The 25,726-nt window shown below is 44.2% G+C and overlaps 1 protein-coding gene across 8 annotated transcripts in view; it reads left to right on the top strand.

Annotated features, from left to right (window-relative positions):
• Positions 1-25,726, top strand: part of fnbp1b (formin binding protein 1b) — a 311,579-nt gene that overhangs the window by 218,572 nt on the left and 67,281 nt on the right. For 5 of the 8 annotated variants that reach the window (XM_072488654.1, XM_072488660.1, XM_072488659.1 and 2 more), the window contains 3 exons: positions 12,896-12,910; positions 19,366-19,475; positions 22,756-22,888. In XM_072488654.1, coding sequence (XP_072344755.1) covers positions 12,896-12,910; positions 19,366-19,475; positions 22,756-22,888 — 258 coding nt within the window. Of the gene's footprint in view, positions 1-12,895; positions 12,911-13,038; positions 13,075-19,365; positions 19,476-22,755; positions 22,889-25,726 lie in introns of all 8 variants that reach the window. The other 3 variants (XM_072488661.1, XM_072488658.1, XM_072488656.1) reach the window with 2 other exon arrangements.

Genomic DNA, 25,726 nt, shown 5'->3' with positions numbered 1-25,726 from the left:
GCTCCAAATCCCATCATAATTATCTGTAGAGTAGATGCTTGCTAATGCTGTATTGAGAAGCATATGCAGGCTGAATACAATAAACCATAAGGCTGTGATTCTGTGTTTCTCATTGTTAGTTGTTAAAAGCTATAAGATCATTCTTACTTGTCAGAACTTAAACTATTTAAATAAACTAAATCTAAATCAGTGTTGTACTAAATTGATCTTCCCAAGTAATGGTCTCATCAGCATGCTTTCATAGGGAGTAACATTATTAGAATGAAAATGTGCATATTTTTAAAGCAGTTTTGGAAGTGTATACTTCCTATAAAATGTTAGATTATGGTCTAACCTCTTTGAATGCCTATGTTTAAAATCTCCACCTCAACCATGTTATACTTAGTGTTATTGAATAGTGTATGGTCAGTTTCTCACAGGCAGGAATGGAAAACTAGCAATTCACTTTTGAACTCAGATACGCACTTACAGCTGAGGAGTTGGTCATATGCCTTCTGTGTACTAGGGGAATGGGACTAAATGTGGAGCATCAAAAAAGGGGCAGAAAAAAATCAGGTCAACTTTCTCTTTCACCTAAAACATTTATAAATTTTAGATGGCTAACGCAAAAAAAAAAACGAAACCTTGCCTTCTCCAACCCCATACACCCGAAATCACCCTGTCCTGAATCCCACGTACCGGAAGCAGCGGGTATTCCCTCACCTGCCGCCTCACAAACGCCCTCACTTGCATGTACCTGAAAGCGTTTCCCAGGGGTAGCCCAAACTTCTCCTCTAGCACCCCTAGGCTCGCATACGTCCCATCGATGAACAGGTCCCCCATCCTTCTAATCCCTGCCCGATGCCAGCTCCGAAACCCCACATCCATCCTTCCTGGGATGAACCTATGATTCTCCCGGATCGGGAACCACACCGAGGCTCCCACCTCGCCCCTGTGTCGCCTCCACTGCCCCCAGATCTTCAGCGTCGCTGCCACCACCGGACTCGTGGTGTACCTTGTCGGCGAGAGCGGCAGCAGTGCCGTCACCAGCGCCCTCAAGCTCGTGCCCACATAGGATGCCATCTCTAGTCTCTTCCACGCCGCCCCTCTCCCTCCATTACCCACTTACGGATCATCGCCACATTGGCTGCCCAATAATAGCCACACAAATTCGGCAGCACCAGCCCCCCCCTGTCCCTGCTATGCTCCAGGGAACACCCTCTTCACCCTCGGGGACTTATTCGCCCACACAAATCCCATGATGCTCCTGCTTACCCGTTTGAAAACGGCCTTGGGGATCATAATGGGAAGGCACTGGATCACCAAGAAAAACCTCGGGAGGACCGTCATTTTGACCGACTGCACCCTACCCGCTAGTGAGAGTGGCAGCATATCCCATCTTTTAAAATCCTCCTCCATCTGCTCCACCAACCGCGTCAAATTGAGCTTGTGCATGGCCCCCCAACTCCTAGCTACTTGGATCCCCAAGTACTGAAAGCTCCTTTCCGCCCTCTTCAGCGGTAGCTCGTCTATCCCCCTTCCTTGGTCCCCTGAATGCACCACAAAGAGCTCACTCTTCCCTACGTTGAGTTTATACCCCGAAAAGTCCCCAAACTCCCTAAGGATCCGCATGACCTCTGCCATCCCCTCCACTGGATCCACCACATACAACAACAGGTCGTTGGTATACAACGACACCCGGTGTTCCTCTCCCCCCCGGAACAGTCCCCTCCATTTCCTCGACTCCCTCAGTGCCATGGCCAACGGCTCAATTGCCAGTGCAAACAACAAGGGGGATAAGGCGCACCCCTGCCTCGTCCTCCGGTACAGCCGAAAGTACTCTGACCTCCGCCGGTTCGTAGCCACACTCGTTACTGGGGCTCTATATAGCAGCCTGACCCAATTGATGAACCCCTCCCCGAACCCAAACCTCCACAACACTTCCCAAAGATACTCCCACTCCACCCGATCAAAGGCCTTCTCCGCGTCCATAGCTGCCACTACCTCCGCTTCCCCCTCCACCGAGGGGGTCATAATCACATTGAGGAGCCTCCACACATTTGTGTTTAGCTGCCTACCCTTCACAAATCCCGTCTGGTCCTCATGAATCACCCCCGGGACATAGTCCTCAATTCTCGTAGCCAGCACCTTCGCCAGCAACTTAGCGTCAACATTGAGGAGCGAGATCGGTCTATACGACCTACATTGCAATGGATCCTTGTCCTGCTTCAAGATCAAAGAAATCAGCGCCCTGGACATTGTCGGGGGCAAGGTCCCTCCCCCTCCCTCGCCTTATTGAAAGTACTCACTAGCACCCCCGGGAAATGCCTTTAGATATATGCAGGTGAGGGCTTTTGTGAGGCGACAGGTGAGGGAATTCCCGTTGCTCCCGGCACAAGAAGTTCAAGATAGGGTGATCTCGGGTGTATGGGTCGGGGAGGGCAAGGTGTCGGAAATACACCAGGAGTTGAAAGAAGAGGGGGAAGCGCTGGTAGAAGAGTTGAAGGGTAAATGGGAGGAGGAGCTGGGGGAGTAGATCGAGGAAGGTGGGCTGATGCCCTAGGTAGGGTTAATTCCTCCTCCTCGTGTGCCAGGCTCAGCCTGATACAATTTAAGGTGGTCCACAGAGCGCACTTGACGGGGGCGAGGTTGAGTAGGTTCTTTGGGGTAGAGGACAGATGTGGAAGGTGCTCAGGGAGCCCGGCGAACCATGTCCATATGTTTTGGTCATGCCCGGCACTGGAGGGGTTCTGGGGAGGAGTGGCGGGAGCAATATCTCAGGTGGTGAAAGTCCGGGTCAAGCCAAGCTGGGGGCTAGCAATATTTGGAGTAGTGGACGAACCGAGAGTGCAGGAGGCGAAAGAGGCCGGCATTCTGGCCTTTGCGTCCCTAGTAGCCCGGCGAAGGATCTTGCTAATGTGGAAGGAGGCGAAGCCCCCCAGCCTGGAGGCCTGGATAAATGATATGGCTGGGTTCATAAAGTTGGAGAGGATTAAGTTCGCCTTGAGAGGGTCTGCGCAGGGGTTCTACAGGCGGTGGCAACCGTTCCTAGACTATCTCGCGGAGCGTTAGAGGAAGGTCGGTCAGCAGCAGCAGCAACCTTGGGTGGGTGGGGGGGGGGGGGGGGGGGGGGCCTGGGCGTGGAGGGGACGTCCTGGGGGGGGGGGGGGGACTGCTTGGATGAGCAAGAGATAACATGAAGGGATGGGGAAACTGGCACGTACGGGTGAGGGCCAGTGTACAAAGCTGTGTAAATATATCATTTTGCCATGTATATATCTTGCTCTGCGCGATTTCTCGTTTTTGTTTGTTACCGGGGGTGGGGGGGGGGGGGGGGGTGGTTATTGTTTGTAAGGGAGAAAAATAGTGTTAAAAAACTTTAATAAATATATTTTTTTTAAAAAGAAAGTACTCACTAGCAACGGGCCCAGCAGGTGCACGTATTTCCTGTAGAATTCAACCGGGAACCCATCCGGCCCCGGGGCATTCCCCGCCTGCATGCTCCCCAATCCTTTAACCAGCTCCTCCAGCCCAATCGGCGCCCCCAAACCAGCCACCTCCACCTCCTCCACCCTCGGGAACCTCAGCTAGTCCAGGAATCGTCGCATCCCCTCCTCCCCCGCTGGGGGCTCAGACCTGTACAGATCTCCATAGAAGTCCCTAAATACCTTGTTTATTCTCACCGCACTCTGCACCGTATTCCCCCCTCTATCCTTAACTCCACCAATCTCCCTCGCTGCCTCCCTCTTACGAAGCTGATGTGCCAGCATCCGACTCGCCTTCTCCCCATACTCATACGTCGCCCCCTGTGCTTTCCTCCACTGTGCCTCTGCTTTCCCCATGGTCAACAGGTCGAATTCCGTCTGGAGGTTCCGTCGCTCCCTAAGTAGCCCCTCCTCGGGGGCCTCTGCATACCTCCTGTCTACCCTTAGAATCTACCCCAACAACCTCTCCCTCCCCTCTCTCTTCTCCCTGTGGGCCCTAATGGAGATTAGCTCTCCCCTGACCACCGCCTTCAACGCCTCCCAGACTACTCCCACCTGCACCTCCCCGTTGTCGTTGGCCTCCAAATGTCTTTCAATACACGCCCGCACCCGCCCGCACACCCCCTCATCCGCCAACAGTCCCACATCGAGGCGCCACAGCGGGCGCTGGTCCCTCTCCTCTCCCAACTCCAGCTCCACCCAATGCGGGGCATGGTTCGAGATAGCTATGGCCGAATATTCCGTTCCCTCCACTTTCGGGATTAGCGCCCTACTCAAAATGAAAAAATCTATCCGGGAGTAGGCTCTATGGACGTGGGAAAAGAAGGAAAATTCCCTGGCCAGCAGCCTGGCAAATCTCCATGGATCCACTCCCCCACCTGGTCCATAAACCCCCTGAGCACCTTGGCCGCAGCCGGCCTCTTAGTCCTGGACCTAGAACGGTCCAGTGCTGGGTCCAGCACGGTGTTGAAGTCCTCCCCCATTATCAAGCTTCCTACCTCCAGATCTGGGATCCGACCCAGCATGCGTTTCATAAATCCGGCATCATCCCAATTTAGGGCATATACGTTCACCAGTACCACCCACACCCCCTGCAACCTACCACTCACCAAATATCGACCTCCATTATCCACTACGATATTCACCCTCGAACGACACCCGCTTCCCCACCCGCTTTAAGTGCGCGAACACCCGGGCCCTCTTGACCGACCCGTTCAGGCCCCTCACATTCCAAGTTATCAGCTGGATCGGGGGGCCATCTCCTTTTCTAGGCCAGCCACGTGCCCGCGCCTCCCGCACCCTCCAGTCCCCCAGGCGGCGGACCCCCGCCCCGACTACCTCTCCTACTTCCAGATCCCTTTCGGCCAATGCAGCAGCAACCCAGTTCCCCCCCCCGCTAGATCCTCATCTAGCCATTTTGCTCCCCAAGACACTCCCGTAAGTCAGCTGACTCCGGCCTCTCCCGCCTTTCCATCGTTCCATCGACCCCCAGTGTGAGAATCCCCCCACCCCTTGGCAGTCAGTGTGCACTCCTCTCCAGCACCGCCCTTCCCCCCCCTCCCCTGCCCCGCCCCCATCCTTCCCTAACGCGGGAAAAAGCCCACGCTTTCCTGAGCCGGCCCCGCCGCCTCTAGCGCAGCTCCATTTTGTGGCCTTACCCCAACTCCCCATCTCCGGGCCTCCACCCCCCCCTCTTCCTCCGTGGGGCTCTGCCCCTCCAACACCGACGCCCACACTCTCCCACAGCCCCCACATCAAATCCATTCACCCATCCCCACCCAGCACTCAAACAAAAAGAACATTCCCCAAACGCGGTAAACATAGTAAACTTCCCCCATGAGAAACCCTCAATTTGAGTCCAACTTTTCAGTCTGTATAAAGTTCCATGCCTCATCAGGCGTTTCAAAATAGTGGTGCCGATCTTGGAACGTGACCCACAATCGCGTTGGCTGCAGCATCCCGAACTTCACCCCCTTCCGATGGAGCACCGCCTTAGCCCTGTTGAAACCAGCCCTCTTTTTAGCCACCTCCGCACTCCAGTCCTGATAAATTCGGATCTCCGTGTTCTCCCACCTGCAGCTCCTCTTTTTTTGTGGCCCATCTCAGGCCACACTCTCTGTCCACAAAGCGGTGGAACCTCACCACTACAGCCCTTGGCGGCTTGTTGGCTTTGGGTCTCCTTGCCAGGACCCGATGAGCCCCATCCAGCTCCAGGGGCCTCGGGAAAGTTCCCGCGCCCATCAGCGAATTGAGCACCGTGCTCCTATATGCTCCGGCATCGGGCCCCTCCACTCCTTCAGGGAGACCCAGAGTCCGAAGATTCTTCCTCCTTGACCTATTCTCCAGGTCCTCGAATTTCTCCGCCCACCTCTTGTGCAGCGCCTCGTGCGCCTCCACCTTCACCGCCAGGCCCAAGATTTTGTCCTCGTTCTCCGAAGCTTTTTTGCCGCACCTCCCGGATCGCCGCCCCTTGGGCCTTCTGGGTCTCCACAAGCTTCTCAGTCGCCGCCTTCATTGGCGCCAGCATTTCTATCTTCAGCTCCTCAAAGCAGCGTTTAAGAAACTCCTGCTGCTCCTGCGACCGCTGCGCCCACGCTGCTTGGTCTCCACATGCCGTCATCTTGCTTTTCCTCCCTCGAACTTTTCGCTGCACCAGGATCACTTTTTTTAGCCGCTCCACTCCTGGTCCAATCCATATAATGTCGGGGGGACCTTGCTGTCACCTTCCCACACTGGAAGCAGTCGAACAATTGCCGATTGCCGTTGGCCCAAACGTCCGTTCCCGGCGGGAGCTGTCGAACGTGCGACCTACCTAGTCATAGACGCAACCGGAAGTCATCAAGTCCAATTCTAACCTCATCCCTCAGAAACACATAGGCCGGGACTCTCCGAACCTCCGCTTCGCAATCGGGCTCAGCGCGGGGGTGGAGAATGAGGCGTCGGACTCAATCTGATGCCTTTGCGCTATTCTCCGGGGACCGGAGAATCACCGTCAATCGCGCGGTTGGCGCGGCGCAGGTCGGGGGCCATTGAAAGAGGCCCCGGCAGAGATTCTCCGCTGACAACTGGCTGTGCTCCTGCCGGCGTGGTTCACTCATGCGGCAGCCCTGGTGAGGGGGGAGTGGCCGGATCCGTCACCGGGAGGGCCTCCAGGACGGCCAGGCTCGCGATCGGGGGCCACCGATGGGCGAGCGCGCGCTATCTGAAGGGGGGGGGGTCTATATTATTGGGGCCGGCCCGCTGTGTGGGTCCGCCATGTTGCACAGGGCCGCCACCGCAGGCGTGGACCCGCAGCCGGATGTGCAGGTCCTGTATCGACAGCCGGAGTTCCGAGGACTACTCCGGGGCCCTGCTCTACCCCTGCAAAATGGAGAATCACACTGGACTTTCTCCAGGTAAGTCCAGAATGATTTGCGCCCGTTTTCTCACGGGCGTGGGGACATAGCCCTATTATCAGAGAATTCCAGCCATACTCATCAAACAGGGATTGCTGAATAACCTGGATATAACACCCTCCTTAATCCAAGGCTGGTGAGGCTAATTGTCAGGTAGATTACTGCCCTAGTTCAGATTAATTAGTGCAGTTCATCTTGAATCCCACGTAAAGTTTTCCTGTATAAAAATATATAAATTTGAAGAGCTTTGTGTTGAAGGCAGCGTAAATCTTTACTTCACCGTAAATAATATTTTACAATGTAAGCATGTTAATTGAGTAATTTACCACAATATTAAATAACAAAATTGAGACACTTGTGTACATTGGAGCTATTGCTTGTCTTTGAGTTGGGATGTTTAATCTATTTCAGATGTGAGCACATCCTGTAAATGAATTGTAGGAGAAGAATTAGACCCAATTTGCCTTGCAGTTGTTATCCGGTGATCCCAGACGGAAAACATATATGTGCAGCTGTTGTAAATAGAATTGCTCTCATCTGTGATGTCAGCCATACAAACTGCATCTAGGCTCAGAGATGGAATATGGCACTTGAGTCAGTTATAAGGGGACAGCATGCCCTTGGGACCAGCCCCCTACAAGATGTAGGATTTCAGGAGAGGAGTAAATAAACTGAGGGTGAAATCTGCTTCCCTGATTCCATTTATTTTCATGCTTGTGGGTGTTAATCCATAATGCAGTACAAGTTGAAATTCAATTCTCAGTCTCATGAAGAAACCTTAGGCTGGATTTTCGGCTTGGGATCAGGGCAGTCAGGTTTCTGGACCAAGCCCACACCCATATCGAAGTAGACCCCGACGAGATTTTCAAAAAGGTCAGGCTCATTGTCCAATTAAGGATGATGGGCAGGCGCTCAACACTGAAGGGCCAAAAGGAGGGCCTCTAGCACTGAGAAAGGGGCTGCCTGCCAATGTAGATGAGGCAGAAAGAGAGCACCTCGAGGTGGAGGTGCTCACTCAACACTTCAAAAACATTTTAAAATAAAAGGTCCCCGGCTGTCAGGCCGCACATGGTTAGCTGTGACCAACTGGATGTCACGTCGGCGGGGGAGAGCTTAAAGTTCCATTGAAACATGAACCTCCCAACCCAGTCAGCACAGGAGAGGGCCTTAATAAACTTCTTAATTACTTCCATTGGCTCCCACTGCTTGTGGACAGGAAGCCATTTTGCCACTGGTCTGGCTTTTTTCAAACTGGGTCTGGGATGGGTTTATCATGGCAGCATGTGTTGGGAAATACCAGGCCCACCTACTGCCACCATCAGGCTTTAATAATTCAACCCCTAATGGTTGATGTGCAAAATGAAAATTTTATTGGTATAGAGCAAGATTATTCTTTCCTCTTTAACAAAGAAACACACTGGACACTTTGCACATATCTGTTTGAAATTTGTCTCATTAACCGCACTAGGTATGAGCCCACCATGAAAAAGCCAAGGATTTGCAACCTCTGTCCTCAAAAAGAGGGTACAATCTATACATACATGTGAGGCTAGGGTAAAGGCACAGTATTGATGCTTCATTCTGCATTCAGTTTGTGCTGCATCTGACCTGGGAATAATTGATGCTGATATTTTGTGTTTAAAAATGGCGAGTTTAATTTCCCAGTATAAATATGTCACTCTTTGGAAGAGCATCACCAAGGACATAAATTTAAGTGGGGGAAAGGGGCATGGAGAAAAGACTGTGATGATAGCATGCCTGAGTTTTATATGAAGAAGTAGATGTCAACAAGTGTTTTGCTGTTGTGCTGTGGAAATTTTATACATGTTGATTAGAGATAAATGGGAGTTTGGGTTAAATATTAAAGACCTGTGGGCAGCTGAGCTGAGCACATGACAGTGGTGGTTTTTCGATATTGTGGGCAGTGTCAGTTTGCCTGCTGCCACATAAATGGATTAAAGACCTAAGAAAAAGCTATAGAATATTTAATTTATTTAAATCAAATTAAAAGTAACTCAAGCAGGCAGAACTACATATTCCATCTAGTTAAACAGCCACTGAAATATAATTCCAGCAGATTGAAATTGAGTAGAACAAAAAAGAACAAAGAAATGTACAGGACAGGAACAGGCCCTTCGGCCCTCCAAGCCCGTGCCGACCATGCTGCCCGACTAAACTACAATCTTCTACACTTCCTGGGTCCGTATCCCTCTATTCCCATCCTATTCATGTATTTGTCAAGGTGCCCCTTAAATGTCACTATCGTCCCTGCTTCCACCACCTCCTCCGGTAGCGAGTTCCAGGCACCCACTACCCTCTGCGTAAAAAAACTTGCTTCGTCCATCTACTCTAAACCCTGCCCCTCTCACCTTAAACCTATGCCCCCTAGTAATTGACCCCTCTACCCTGGGGAAAAACCTCTGACTATCCACTCTGCCTATGCCCCTCATAATTTTGTAGACCTCTATCAGGTCTCCCCTCAACCTCCTTCGTTCCAGTGAGAACAAACCGAGTTTATTCAACCGCTCCTCATAGCTAATGCCCTCCATACCAGGCAACATTCTGGTAAATCTCTTCTGCACCCTCTCTAAAGCCTCCACATCCTTCTGGTAGTGTGGTGACCAGAATTGAACACTATACTCCAAGTGTGGCCTAACTAAGGTTCAGTTTATATTAAGTCTTCAGTTTATATTTCTGCTTCTGAGTATATGTAAATCAGTGGGCCATGTTCCTTGAAAGGAGATGGGTAATTCAAAATACCTTCTGATTTCTATGGAAAAAGAATGAAGTCATCCTTTATGAAAATATTGAGATCATCTTGAAGGTTTCATATGGGAATTTTGAAAATCACAGCCAACAAAAAATTGCAATCAGATGTTTGATGATGAATAACACTTGCGAAGAGTTAGGATTTAATGCAATCAGCACAAGTACCAAACAGATATAACTGGGTATGGTGGAGTACATGAACAAATTCAAGTTGACTTGCCTTCCCTTGAGAATTACTTCACTTGGGACTTCATGTAGATCCCTTAACTGGGGAATTGGGAACACGTGTCAGTACTTTGATCTTCTAATTTATAATCCGCATAATTGGATACCTACGCTGTTCCTATCTGTGAACAGAGATCAAAAAAGATGTACCTACCCACGTTATCAGCAGGGGAACGATGTTGCGGGGAAACAAAAGGAGAAATCTGAAGAGGAATGAAAACAAAATTGAAATGGATGGGAGCAGATATATAGTGGACGATGTACTCTTACATTTAAGAAGGCATGCTGATATGGATTCTGCTTTGGGGCATTAATTAACAACTCTGAATTTTGTAGCTGTGCAGATTTTTGATAATAAATTAACTAATTGTTGAAAAGTAATGGTAAACCTTAGGATAATATGCAACTAACTTAAGGTTGCTGCTCTTCCTAGAGCTGCTTTGTAAACCCTTTGTTTTCCGTTAAGTAATGCACTAACATGGTATTTTACAATAATGTCAGCCATATTTAGCGTTGCATAAAAGGAGAATTTATCATTTTAATTTAAATGTTCTAATTAAATTAATCAAGTTTTGAATCCAGAATAAATACTTTATGTTCAGTGCTCAGTATTCTAATACCAGAAGGACACCCAGTGTAATGTTAGTTGTTTAGAATTTTGATTTTTGTGAAACTTTGCTGTTCGTTTTTTCAGTTCATTCATTCTCGGAATGATAGTGTCACTGGCTCGGCCAGAATGTATCGTCCATCCCTGATTGCATTGATTTCATTTCTACTTTTTTTTACTTTGTTACATATAGTTTTGATTTATTTTTGGTTCTGTTCTAAATACGTGAGCGTATTATTATTTTGACTGAAAGTCTCATTTGAATTCTCATATACTAAGATTGTCAGTTTTAAAAGCTTAACATTCTTTGTTTTATTCAATTGAATTCTATTTAGTATAGCTAGTGTTCAATACACAAAAAACCCTTCTGGATTTTCAGTTTCTTGTTTATAATTAAATGTTTCCGCCTCAAAAGGAATAAGTATACTTTTCCATTTGAAACTTTCTAAAGCATTTTTAAAAATAAATACTAGGGTTTAGTTTAGCTAAAGTTTGATTTTTTAAATGCCATATAATTTTTCCACAGGGTCAAAGATACATAGAGCATTAAATGTGAAGCTTTCATGTTTGTGTTGTGCAAAGCAGTTTGTGTCTGTTAGAAAAGCTTATGTTGCATCTTCATTTTTCTGAGCTAAGGTTCATAAGGTGGCCATTCCATTATATCATTGGAATGTAAATTATATGATTTTAACAATAATGTTTGTGATATCCCAAAAAATATTCCTTGTGTGTAATTATATGTTGCCTTCCATTTGTGACACTGAAGTTCAAAACTATGAATCACTGATGAGCAGGACATGAGGAAACTAGTAACATTCAGCCCATGCAGCCTCGATTCCTTAAATCTTAAGTGTCTTTTTTCAGACACTGATGTTTGTGAAGCACACTGAAAGAATAGCTTAAATTCCTCTTTGATGATTTCTGCATTATTTATTCATCCAGTGCAATTAAAGTAGAACAATGTTACTGCCAGAAAGAATACAGCTCTAGCAGTTAAGCACTGGACAAGTTTGAATTAAGCCTTTACAAAATCCCTGGGCTAGCTGTTACTCATCTTGACTGTCTATTAAATGTCTCTCTAGCTTTTAGCCAAGCTGGTGAATGCAGCACCATAAGCTGTAACATTGGGAATATCCATAGACTTGCATTTCAGCAATGGTTAGAACATTAATTAAAATGTTTTACATTTTAAAATATCTTTTCATAGCTGGAAAAGACTATGCCTGTGGTGCCAGCAAATTATTGGTAGAGTACACTAGAAAAACTGAGGCACCAGTGTAATATCCTCATTCCAGTAACTTGTATTTGCAAGTTTAAAATTGCGCCATGATTACATTGTCATGGAATGCCATAGTCTACAGGCTCCTAATCAATCATCACATATCTGATATTTTACCATTGGTCAGATCATTGGTAGAGTACTACAAATCAACATTTCATTTCTTATAAAAGGCGACACGTCTTGATGGTGCACTTTGAAGTGAAATATAGACATGGTCAAAAATGAGAAGTGCAAGTTCTCTGGAATTTAAACATTATTCTATTGCCCTTGTAGTGCAGTATGTCATAGAGGATAAGTAACAGGAAATAATATCATTTTCAGATTTCACTGGGCAAGGATCCTTCTGTACTTCATAAGCAGTAAAGAAGCAAATATGTAGCTGTTCCTAATTAGTGATCTATAAGTAGCTATCATGCAATTTTCCATTGGGTATTCTGTTGGATATATTAAGTACTGAAGACAGTTGAATAATTTAATGATCTGGAAATAATCTCTGTAACATCAGAATTGTGGTTGTGACAGAGAGAGCATGAGGGCTGCAATACCAATTGCACTTCACTAACAAACGTGTATCAGAATAAATTTACAGTAGTATTAGCATCTCGCAGAAATACCTGGAAGAATATCTGTCTTGTGAATTGGATTTTGGGTTGAAAGTTTGTAGGGAGATGTTATTTCACTTGTACTCTACGATGGTTTCTGAGCCCTTAAGCCTGTAAAAATGTGCCAATGAATGTAAGGATGTAAGTTAGATTGATGTGTTGGAATCATGCTTGGTTTACACATTAGGGGAGCAGGTAGGAATTTTACAGAGTCCTGTCTCTGAAGATAAAATGGATTGAACAGAGTCCACAATAGTACACGGTCTATAATAGGATTAGACATAATGGACTAACTGTTCCATGCTTTCCTCATGTTCCTATTACACTGATATTGTACAGGTTTCTTTTACTGTACAAAAATATTGTAGTTTTCACAACCTCATCCGATGCATTTTAAGATGGCTTCCTTATGAACCAGGTTCACTAACATTCACAATGTTGATTCAGTACAGATCATTCTTATGAAGAGTTTGCAAATGAGTACTCATTTTCTATTGACTTGTCACTTGTTTTTTTCTCTTTCCACCTTTCCTCTTCAATTTCGTGTGAAGCTTTCTCTCAAACTGGTAAGCAATGTGGCATTTTGTGTGTCCATTCGAGTTCTAATATGATTTACCAATCTTGATAACAACTTATGAAATTAATTGTGACAATTTTTTGTTGTGTTTTGTCCATGTTTGTATTGTTTTGTCAGAAAACTTTGAATACACAGGTCTGGAATCTAATTGAGGTGATCATGATATCTTCATTTTAATCACTTAACACATGTGCAATTAAAAGTGCACCATTTTTTCTATTATGTCTGATTTATGATGCTAATAAACTAAAGAATGTGTGTGTATTTTTTGTGGTAACTTCAAGGGTATCAAAACAAATTTGCCTTTATTCTGTTTATTTTATTTGTCTACATGTAAACTTTTAACATTTTATAGGATGTGGACGTCACTAGTTAGTCCATCCCTAATTGCCCTTGAGAAGGTGCCACTGCAGTCCATGTGGTTTAGGCACACCCACAGTGCTGTTGGCATATTAGCCCATGCACAAAACCTGCAAATAATTCACACATGGCCTATATTGAAATTGGATCATCACAGAGTATTTTCTATATTCCAAGACCACAGTAATCATAGGTATCGAGAAAACTAGCATGCTTATGACTTAAAAATTTATTCCATGAAGGCGGAGCAGCTAACGCTGTGGTATGTTGCTGAGCCTACGATCACACAAATCCTTTGCTCTGTGTTATGGGCGAGGCTTTTCAGAACCCCAAAATGTATCATGGAATTCAACCAACCTCCCCCTTTAATGTATTTGTTGCTTTTCCTAGCACACGGCTTGTTCCCTAGGTGTGGGATTACAATTATGGACACGTGGGTTTTTAAACACAAAACACTGTTTATTCCATGAACTCAACTTAACATCTTAAATAAACATTGGACCTCTTAACACCCCTTACTTCAAAGATAACTCAGAAAATATTGCAACAGTAAATAATTCCTTAAAATGTTCCTTCAAACTTCCAAGAGACTTAACACCTTTAAACAAAATCACATCAGGTTAAAGGCTTTACTTTAAATCACACAAATGATCCAGAGATGGTCTTTTATGGCAGACATCACAGCAACTCCAGCTCTTGTCAAAACTTGCAGCTCTCTGGAAACACACCACACTGCTTTTTAAACTGAAACTAAAAACCTGCCAAAATGGCTGAACTGAGCTGAGCTCCACCCACTCTCTGACATCACTGTTCATTGTTTATATTCATCATAATATTTGTCACTGAATAATACTGGCAGCTTATATTTTCTGTTTCTGCAAAGTTGAAAAAGTACTTTAAACCCTTCCTTAAGAAACAAGGGTAGTATTTCTCTTAGTTCATATACTGAGGAAAGTACATCTCCCTTAATACCAATGACTGAATATTGAGTAATTTGCTCTATGGGTTCACCCTCAAAAGAAGGAAGCTAAAGTCATATATATTTGAGGAGACTGCATTGAATTTTCTTTGGATGAAGACCAAAGCCCCCAAGGTGAACTCACGGAAGCCATAAGGGATGCTACAGCGTTGAGACTTTCACATATAACAGGATTTTAAAGTCCCTGTGTGTGGAGCAAAGAAATATTAAAATTCACAATGAAATTAAATGTTCAACCTAAATGGAAAATTTATTTTGGTTTAATGTTAGTTGATTCTTTATCATAGTTTTGAGTACAGCAAGTCTTCTAGGTATTGGGCGCAAATGCTAAAATACATAGTACATCCCTGTGCTCTATTTAAATAATCCCTGTGAGCAGTGAAATTATTTACAGCTTTAAAAATGTGTAGTCAATTCCTTTCATTAACTTGCAGTATCGCTGACTTTACATTAATTGCTGAAGATGAATTGCTGCTGAGATTTCAAGAATAGGACAAATCTGAAAGGCATTTCTGACACACGATGTTCGTTAATAATCGCTATCTTTTGGAATTTACTGTGAAGCTAAACCTTTGGCACTAAATTAAGGGACCTGTATATAAATATTTAGGCTCTGGAATAACATCAAAACAATTTCAAAGATGCTTCCCTCTTACATTATTACACTGACTCAGAATGCAGTGGGTTTCAATCACCTGCTTTACAAAGTATCATAGGACATCTGTTTTTATCTGAATGCAACATCTTTTATACCATTCCCACCCACAATCCTTTGGAGCTCTTATGTAGAGGGAAAAGTGAGTTTTCCATAACATTTTGTTGGACTTTAAGTACTAATGGACAGAGTTGAGTGAGCTTTCTGCCTTGGCAGTGAGGAGTGCCCACCAAAATCTAATTCTTAATAACTGTGAAAGGTTCTGCCCAAGTGCATGTATTGATACACCAGCCAGCTATGTGAATAAAGTCACTGACAAAAGGCCGTTACAATTAAGGGAACGTAGGTGGAGCACACTGCAATAATTTCATAAAGAATAAACAAACAATTTGGGAAAAGATATTCCAATGTGTTGCAGTTTAAGTGTGAGAGAAACTGATTAGCGTTTCTTCTTTGAGGTTTAAGGTTAATCGTATGAATTTTATATATTATGTATATATGTATTCACATTGGAAATTATGCCTTGCAACAGTTGTGTTAATTGTCTTTATGTTTGTGCAATGCTTTTCTCTGGTGGAAAGCTTATTTCTTACCGAGACAAAATCAAATATTTTGGAGCCCTGTTTAGGTTACGCTCTTAAAAAAAATTAATTCAATTAAGTTGATTACTTGTTTTCTAGATTGAACAATGGATAATACCTTAGTGTTGTTAAATATTAGAAATAACTTCTCTAGCCCATGCTTAATGAACATCAGGAATTCTGCTGATTTTCACTAATTGTAAATTGCAGTAACCACATTGTTCTGTGATGGATATGTTGTGTATTAAAGTGCAGTATGCAGAATTTATATAATGAAGCACATGTTTGAGATACTGCAGAATTGAATTAGTTCAATATATTTAATCACTGAATTGAAAGGTTGTTGCCTCCGGGCATCCATGGCTACCTCCAGTTGGAAGCTACTAGCCGGACAGCTAAAAGTTTGCACACTTTGATTTTACACACTAGATTTCAACACAAGAATGTGCAATGGATTCAGTTTGTAGTTTGAGCTTCTGTCGACCGCAACGGTAAATTAGCTTCTTTCGGGCAATAACGATCACTTTAAAATGGAGATGGAAGTGTAATGAGTTTTCTCACTTGCTTGTTACATGCACCTCTGTTTACATAAGAGAGTGCAGTTTTAGGATATATCTGAAAAGCCGTAAAAACAATTACTTCCCCACCTTTCTAATGATCAGTGACAGTAGTTTCAGCCTGAAGTGTCTGTTTCAATAGGTTCTTCTATTCAGGAAACTGCAATGCAAAACCATAAAATATTTTGGGATAAAATAATGCAGCACGGTGTGGGTGGATTTTTGAATTCAGAATTAATCCAATTTAAAATTGGACAGTGTGCATTGACAGTGTTTAGACTTCAGGATTCATTTGAATAAAACCTATTTTTGTAGAGGCTGATAGACACAGTTAAAACATGAATATGGTGTGCCAGTATCTTAACTAGTAATAACCTTTATGTGTAAAAATGTATTTGCGATGCACATGGACCTACATCTACGGTTATGTAGTGTAAGTGAAGTGTTAAATAACTGACTTCTGGCAGAGCCCCAGAGCAATCATGCCAGTTGTACTTAGGCTGGCCACCAAGAAGACATTGGGTTCATTGACCAGGATTTCAAACATGGTTTTCTTTGATTCTTTTGGTCAATTAATTAACTCGTTGCACCTTCACTATGGCCCTTTGGAACTACTTGCATACCAAGAGGTACACGTGAAAGGTCAGCATCCAACAATGCACCTGGAGTAACAGATTACAAAACTTTTATCAAATTCTATTAAAATTAATATCCATACCCCGGTTGAAATTCAACTATACGTAAGAGGTTTTCATAAGGCTGGCACAGCGGTTTATACCGCTGCCTCACAGTGCAGGGGATTCGGGTTCGATTTGGAGCTCCGGTGACTGGCTATAATGTAATTGGTTGAAAATGGCAACATCATTAAAATTCTCCACACTGTCACATTGTACATTTTTCTGAAGGTACTGGCTTATACACTGAGTAGGCCCAAGGCCGAATGGCCTCTTTCTGCACTGTAGGAATTCTATGATAAACCATACACATGGTATAGTAAATCTGGGGACAAAAAGCAAGGCAGGTTTAAGGGTGGATTCTTCGGCACTGGCAGCGGAATTTCTGATGCGGTAGAGAATCGTGTGTGGACAAAAAACGGTGCCGATCCCATTCCAAATCGGCGGCGGCAGCAAGCTACACACCCCGTGCTGGCGGGTGGGTCAATGGAACCTATTTGCGTTCAATTAACGGGCTGGACACCCAATTCTCCACGTCTCCATGATGCTCCAGCCTTTTGGAGAAATGTACTTTCACTTCCTGTTTTTCTCAGCAGATAGCAGTTAACTGCTTTTCATGGGGTGACGACCTGTCAATCATAGCTCGATGTTTATAAATGTTGTGGTTAGGTTCACAGCAGGGTGCTTGAGATACATTCAAGGGAGATGAAAATAAACAAGCTAGACACCTGTCAATTACAGGCTACTAAAATCTATTTCTGTTTGAAAGTGAATAGAAGCCTTGCAGATCAAAGGATCCGAGGGGGTTTAAAGCCTTGTGATGTGTTTTGGCTTGCTATGAAGTAACAGCCGCTGCTTTCTACACTTTGTCTGATGCAGTTGGTGTAAGGGACAAGTAATTGAAAACGCAGTGATTTTTCACTGTTTCTTCTAGGACTGCTCTTTAGATTTCAGGAAGGGGTGACTGATGGGGAGGTCTCTGATATCGTGGATGGTGGGGCAGCCACCGGACCTTGGTACAGAGCTGCCTGCTCGAAATAGCGGAATTCAGAATGGAATCCTGGGAGTTCCTCACCATGCATAAATTTGGAAGGCAAGGGAGAGTGAATCATTCCTGGTCGAGGCTCCTAGTGCCAATGCAGACCAGGAGTGATTCTACTCCAGCGGGAGAACATAGCCTTCCAAATGGAGAATCCTGGCCATAATATAATTGGTTGAAAATGGCAGCATCATTAGAATTCACATTGTACATTTTTCTGAAGGTACTGGCTTATACACTGAATAATTTGTGTGGCTGTTTTCTTTCTCTCTCATGTATTTTTAGTTGCATACAAGTTTACATATCTGACCCAGGAGCAGACGATCTCTGAACTGCTCCGTGGCTTTAAAACCCTTGGAATGGGAATAAAGGATGACTAAAAGCAGACAAATGATGGAGCCAGATATCTTAAAATTCTGTATTCTCCTCTGAATGAGTCTGCAGATGAGTCTCCTTATGATTTTTGTGTAATGTTATCAGCAGTGAAGATATGAAATCCCTTGTTACCTCTTATCAGTGCATTCTACAGCCTGCACAGAATGCATCAGGCTGAACCACTTACACAGAAGAGACACCCAAGAGCAAGATTAGAAAATATCTGTTGTTCTTATTGTTGTCAACTATACTTGCAATGTTCTCTGCGATACTACTTACAGTATGAAAGAACAGTGTGCTGCAACGTGCAAGGAAAAACAGAAGAGACTGTTAGATAATTTAAAGAACGTGTATTTCTGAATAGTTTTAAATGGCTACATTTAATTTTGCGGAGGTTCATGCATCAGTAAGGGAACTGTGCAAGTACCTAGAATTGTATAAATGTGTGAGGATAAATCATCCAATGCAGTTTTTGGAATTATTGCCACAACACAATCTATATTCAAAATGTTATTTATAAAAAATATAATTTGACAGCATGTAAATATTCGGAATTAAAGAATCTCTCCTTGTGTTAATCCAAAGTAATAATTTCATCTCCTTCGGATTCCTTTGGACCCCCACAATTCTGGCATTATCCATTTTGGTGGTTATAGGCGGCTGTTGTTTTTTTCACCACTTTCGTCTCTACCAATGTGTATTGTCTCGTGTTAAAAACTCTGGGTGTATTCTCTAAATTATCCATCAGAAATTAAAGTGAAATTTCCCAATGTTTTCCAGGGGATTCTGTGATAGTGAAGGACTTGCAAACTCCAAAAGAATTTCAACTGAATTGTTCATGGATTGTCCACTAGCTTCATGCACTGTGGCAACTTTGTAAAGTATTAGCTAATTTGGATTACTGTATGCACATAAATAGCTACCCCCACAGGTTTGGTTTCGGAATCATTTTATGAACTTTACTAATAAGCGCAAAAAGCTGTAAAAAAGAAGTGCATCAACTCCCATGTCAAATCTAACATAGACTTAATGAATGTCTATCTGGGTTTAAGTAACTAATCAAGTGGCCTGCATAATGGCCACCAGGCTTAAGGGTTGAGGTAACAAAACTCCTGTACAAGAAATGACTGTCGCTTTGTTCAAATTTGGCACCCAGGCAAAAGTGTGACCCCAAAAAAATAAATCCACTTGAGGCACTGACTTGTGTGATTACGGTTTGGACAGGGCTCAGGACCAGAAGACTTCAGTCATCTTCCACCAGAGCAACGGAGAAAGAAACTTCAGCAAAAGATTGATGAGATTACCAAAGAAATCCAGAAAGAGTCTGATCAAAGGTAAGAATTACATAATCTTTACAGAGGCCATTTGGCTCAGCAAGTCTGCACTGGCTCTCTGAAAGAGCATTCTACCCAGTCCTGCTCCCTGCTTTACCCCTGTAACCTTGCGCATTCTTTCTTTACAGATAGCATTCAAATCCCAATCCAAGAGCGGTGCTTCCCACCAACAGAAAATTATTTTCTTCACCTGGCAAAAATAATTATCTGTCTTAGCTCTGTCGTGAGCACTGAGCATCTTTTAGTCACTTGCAATTAAAATTTGAATTAATTATTTTACTGCTTATTTCCCTTCACTTTATGACCTGGAAATCTTTTAACTCACCAGTTAGTTAAAAAAAACAATATACATGCATAATTGGAGAAGTAAAGATCAAATCACTGAATATTTGTTGAGTCAACAAAGAAAGGCCTCATACATGGGGTCTTGAGAAAGTTGATTCTTTTTAAATCTACATAGTACCCATCAGATATCCCTGTGCATTCTCGGGATCCTCAAAGGAGGAAGGAATACTTCACACTGCATCTTTCTTTCACAATATTTCATTATTTTTAACTTAGGTTTTTATAAGCTTTATACATCAATGATTTTTTTTTTAATGTTGGGCTCAAGAGGTCCACGGATGTTCATGTTATTGAAAATGGAATATTTTCAGTTTTGGCATGCAGCATAGTAACTCCAGTATTGTGCTTTAACTTCAACCATAGTTAGTTTATTTCTACAGCATCATTATGATATTTAATTTCCTACCAACCATCCTTTTTGTATCTAACTGGACAAATAGTTGCCAAATTATTTTTGAGATTCTACTTGCATCCACTTGAATTTTACCAGCAGCAGGGTAGGTGCCAGATGGCCACCCTTGGGCCACTTGGATGTCTTTGTGCAATCACTGTTACTCTCCCCCCTGTCAGGCCCACTGTGCCCCCCCCCCCCCCCCCCCCCCCCCCCCAGTGGAAAGGGTTGCTCTTGCTTGATTCCCAGCAACCTTGCCTGACAGGCCCTGGCGAGGCTAAACTGAACTCCGGGCCTGCATCTGTGCTAATCTGGGGCTGAAGAACCGCTGGCCATCTGACTGTCCAGCAGCTGTTGGAAGCTGTACATCCTGCCTCAGAAGGAGTGGGAGAAATGGTGGAAGCCACAACCTCAAGCAACTAATAGCAGCATTTTGGCTTCCCAGGCTGGTGCAGGGTGACTTGCTCCTGACTTTCTAGCCATTGGATGGGCTAACTACCCATCTATTAAAACTATGGCATAGGTGAGTGTCTGTGGATGCTGTCTGCATGGATTTTTAGAAGACACAAAAGATTAAAAATTTGTGCACAAAATTGGAGGTAGCTTTATGACATAGAAACATAGAAAATAGGTCTAGGAGTAGGCCATTCGGCCCTTCGAGCCTACACCACCATTCAATATGATCATGGCTGATCATCCAAATTCAGTATCCCACTCATGTATTGGTCATTGGTTGAGTGTTTGGGAACAGTAGGGTTAATGGGGAACATTGACTGTTTGGCCGGATCTAACCGATAGTATTCATAAGAGATCCATCTGTTCAGGGGTCTAAATTTTCAACATTTGTATTAATGACTGGAATGAAGAAGAAATGAGTTATGTATCCAAGTTTGCAGATGACATTCTTGGGAGCAATAAGTTACGTAAATTGAAAAGGGAATTTACAAAGCATCATAGACCAATTGATTGGATGGAATTGTCAATTCCAATTTGGGAAAATGTGAGGTCATTGAGAAACAAGCGTGCAGAGATATAAAAAGCAATCAAAATGTCATAAAGGACTAACAGAAAGTTGGGTTTTATCTTGAGTTTGGAAAACATTTGTTAAGAAGTGATGCTTTAACTATATGGAACCTTGTCAGACCCCACCTGGAGTAAGGAAACCTCTGATTTAAATGCGACTTGTGCAGCCGAACAATTATCAGCCTCTGCATTCAGTTTTGGGCACCGCTTGCAGATTCACCAGAATGATATTTTGACTAAAAAGGGTTAAATGGTGAAAGCAGCTTACATAAATTTGATTTGCATTCCCATGAGTTTAGAAAATTGAAGAGTTTAGCTGACATATTTAAAAATGATACAGGGATATGATAAAGAGAAGCAACTTTCTTTGGAGGGAGAATCTAGAACAAGGGAGCGTAATTTTAAAATTAGAATAATGCCAGTTAAGAGTTTAAATTGGGAAGAATATGTTCACGTAAAGGTAGTTGAAAATCTGGAACATTCTTTCAAAAGACTATAGATGCTGAGCCAATTGGAATTTTCAGGACTGCAATTGATAGAGACTTTTGTTAGGTAAGGATGTCAATGGATGTGCAGGACTGGAAGAGAAGTGAAGTTGAAGTGTCACGGTGGCACAGTGGTTAGCACTGCTGCCTCGCAGAACCAGGGACCCGGGTTCGATTCCAGCCATGGGTGACTGTCTGTAAAGTTTCACTTTCTCCCCTTGTCTGTGTGAGTTTCCTCCGGGTGCTCAAGTTTCTCCCAAAGTCCAAAGATTTGCAGGTTAGGTATATTGGCTGTGCTAAATTACCCCTTAGTGTCCAAAGATGTACAGGCTAGGTAGTATTGCGGGGAGAGTAGGTAGCATTGCGGGGAGAGAGCGGAGGAGTGGGCCTAGGTAGGATGCTCTTTCAGACGTTCAGTGCAGATTTGATGGGCCGAATGACCCCCTGTTGCACTGTAGCAGTTTTTTGATTCTATGAAATACAGATCAACCGAGATTTAATAAAGTGGCAGGACAGGCTTAAGAGGCTGAAGCACAAGATATGCAAATCACTCTCTCATCTATTATTCAAGCAAGTGAAAGGATAGATATTTTATTTGAACTACTTTTTCTCACTGTGTCCTGTTAGTGGTACATTACATTAAATGCTCAAATCCTGATTGGAATCCCAATCACGTTTGAGTCTCTTCAGATTTCCGAATATTCACTCCTTGGAAACATGGACAGAACTTCTCATTAGAATCTCTCTCAGTACAATGAAACCACAATGACCTTGCAGCTTTTGTTTCGGGTCACTTTTTAAAATGTTTTTAAGTCCAGTTCCTGATTGACAGGTTGATTAATTTGTACCTGCAATTAAAACAACTGCATTATTGACCTGTCATGGTTCAGGAGGGGAGAAATTATGCATTTGGTGAATATTTTCCTTGCAAAGCATACAGCCATCTCATAACCTGGTGTCTTCTGCCATCGTTTAAAGTGGACTCCCAACTGGAACACAAATTAGTGCACTAAATTTATATTTTTTCAATTGTCAGAGATGGGTTAACAAAGATGAAGGATGTATATATCAAGAATCCTCAAATGGGCAGGCCAGAAAGTGTGGATCCCAGACTGGCAGAAATTGAGCAAACTATCGAGAAACTGCGACAAGAGAGTCAGAAGTTTGAGGTAATATATGAATGACACAAGAAAAAATTGTTTTTTTTTGTATTTTCCAGGCCTGTCTAAAACTGAAGTTATTTCCTAAAGCTACTTATATCCTTTCTGCTTCACATTTCTGATCCATTAATCCTGAAGTAGCTGCCAATCTTGAGTTGATTTGTCGACATGATGATAAATAATCCATTGCTGCAGGTTGTGAAAATTGTTTTTCCACCTTTTCGTTAATGAAGCTGACCTCCTAAGTAGAATCGTGCTTCGTATTTTTTAAAAGGATCTCTATGTCTGCATCATTTCATTGAAAACGTACATTGAGCCTGATTAAAAATATCTAGGGTCAAAAAGACAGTAATTAAAATGCCATGTCTTTGAATGGCCTCTTTGACACAGTCATTTATGATTTGATTTAATTTGAAGAACAATCATTGTTCTGATTTATTGCATCTGATCCTCACTTAGCTGTCTGGTTAGCTGTAGTGCCAGCTAAATTGGATTGAGCAATGGTGCACTTAATCCTTTGAGAGCTGAAAGCCACAGCCACATTGTTGACAATTTTTAGAAATCCACTTTGAATTCAAGACACAGAACAGTATAATTACTCTGAAATCTATAATGGCTGGAATTTAATGCCTACCCTGTGGTGGGTTTGGTGGTGGAGGGAGGCATTTAATTGGGAAGGTAATGGGCGAGAACCTGCTACCTTCCCACCTCCATCCTGACTAAATCTGTGTGGGAAGGCTCATGGACATCCTTCCCACACTCCTGCCAATTGAGGCTTTAAAGTGGGAAATTAATGCCCATTTAAGGGCTTTATAAATACCAGCGATGGGCGTGGGAGGATTCTCCATGCAGGAGAATGACAAGCAAACTTGTGGAGGGTTTGTTTGTCAGCTCCCAGGAGAATGCCTTTGATCAAAAAAACGGAATTGGAAAGGAAAGGAGGGTGGCCACTTAGAGCCCCCTCCCCCCCCCCCCCCCCCAGCCCTTGCTACCGACTTCCACCCCCCCAAGGTCCCTCCCTCCTGCCATCACTCACCCAATAACAAATCTAGGCCTCAGGTGAATGTTATACCAGCAGCAGCCAGTGTTTCCCCAGTGGCGGTAGAGCTGTCTCCAGCAGTTCGCGTTGGGTGAGACTTCTTCCCCTGAGGGAAACCCACCATTGTCCTGTCAATTATCTGAGTAGCTTTCATGGGCTCTCTGGACGGTGGTCAATACCTAGTCCCCTCCACTCAATCCAGTCCAATGCCTTTTTTGTTTGACTATCTCCTCCATATCCTACTTTATAGTACTCACTAGATTAAGGCTGTAAGTGTGTTTCTGTGGTCTCTGAAATGCCATGCAGTGGTCAAAAAAGAATTCCTTTCTGACAACATGTTCATGACTATAACTCTGTATACATATTTAACATAATTGTTTCATACAATTATAGTCATTGAACATGGAAAGAAGCTTGCTATTAGATTCTATTTTGAGGTTAGTAGCATTCCTTACATTTACTACACTCCACTGTCAACTAAATAGTCTTCACTGTTTCAGATCCTCAAGTTTGTCCTTCTGAGGCTCAGTTTCTCCACAAGCTATAAATTAGAGCATTCCTATTATTTGAACCAGAGCCAAGCTTTTCTGGCTTCCCATATCCCAGAAGGAAATTTCAAACCTCTTGTCCCTAGCATTTGAGTGGCTTGTTGATAAATATTGATCAGGTTTGAAAATGAATAACAGTCTTAAAGGTGAGGAAATAACACGGAGGACGCGATTCAGTGACCACGTTGCACCCGGTGTGGATCCCGCCGACGTCATGGCTGGTGACGCGGGTGCAGAGACCTGAGACTGAGACCGTTATAATGAGGCCCACATTGCCACCCGTGTCGTCGTTGAGCAGTGTATTGGGCTGCTCAATATGCGGTAACGATGCCTTGACCGTTCTGGTGGTGGCTTGCAGTACAAATCCCCCCCCCCCCCCCCCCCAGATGGCCTCCCGCTTTGTGGTGGTCTTCTGTGCCCTCCACAAACTGGCACAGCACCGGTGGACATGCTGGACCAGGTAGAGGGACATGTGGCCTCATCTGAGGATGAGGTAATCCAGGAGGGGCCGGAGGATGAGCCAGAAGAGGAACTGGAGGATGGAGGACACGGGAGGCCCTTGTCATGTCCAGATTCTCCTAGGGGCGTGGCTGTGACCACCAGCTGAGGCCCCTCCTATTTCTCCCCCTGCCTTCTCACGTCCCTTCCCCCCCCCCCCCCCCCCAATCACCCAACCTCATTCCCCTCCCACCATTTTCCTCCCTCGCCCCCATTCCCCACCGCCCCTCCCATTTTCCCCCCTCTCCCAATTCCCCACCCTCATCATCTCACCCCCTCCTCAACCACCCTGTTTTCCCCCCTCCAAGAGTCTGTGTAACATCACTCCAGGGTGATGACCCTGTGTTGACACTGTCAGTGGGTCACTATGCAAGGCAGAGGTGTGATGATCACTCGTTGTGAGGTTGGCTCTGGTACTCCTCAGTTTCTGGAAAGTCTGACTCCTGTCATTCTGCTGACAGCCGCGCTCACACCGTCACTGAATGGAGTGTGCATCGGGGGGATTTTGATCTTGGACCGCTGTGCCCGGGGGAGCACAGGGCAACGGGCGAGGGTGTGGGCAGGCCCGCTGTAAAGATTAACGTGACAGAGGCTTCACATGTAAGAGTTGTGACATGTTTTAATACTGAATATTTCATTGTGACAGATTTCCATTCCCCCTTGCTATAGATAGTGACCAGTGCCCACTCAGTGCTCCTCACTCTCCTTGATCTTTCATGGTCTAGTGTTACGCCTAGGTGTGTCGCCAGGATGTACATCGGA

The sequence above is a fragment of the Scyliorhinus torazame genome, chromosome 22, assembly GCF_047496885.1.
Source record: "Scyliorhinus torazame isolate Kashiwa2021f chromosome 22, sScyTor2.1, whole genome shotgun sequence".
NCBI lineage: Eukaryota > Metazoa > Chordata > Chondrichthyes > Carcharhiniformes > Scyliorhinidae > Scyliorhinus > Scyliorhinus torazame.
This window is presented reverse-complemented; position numbering and strand designations above follow the sequence as displayed.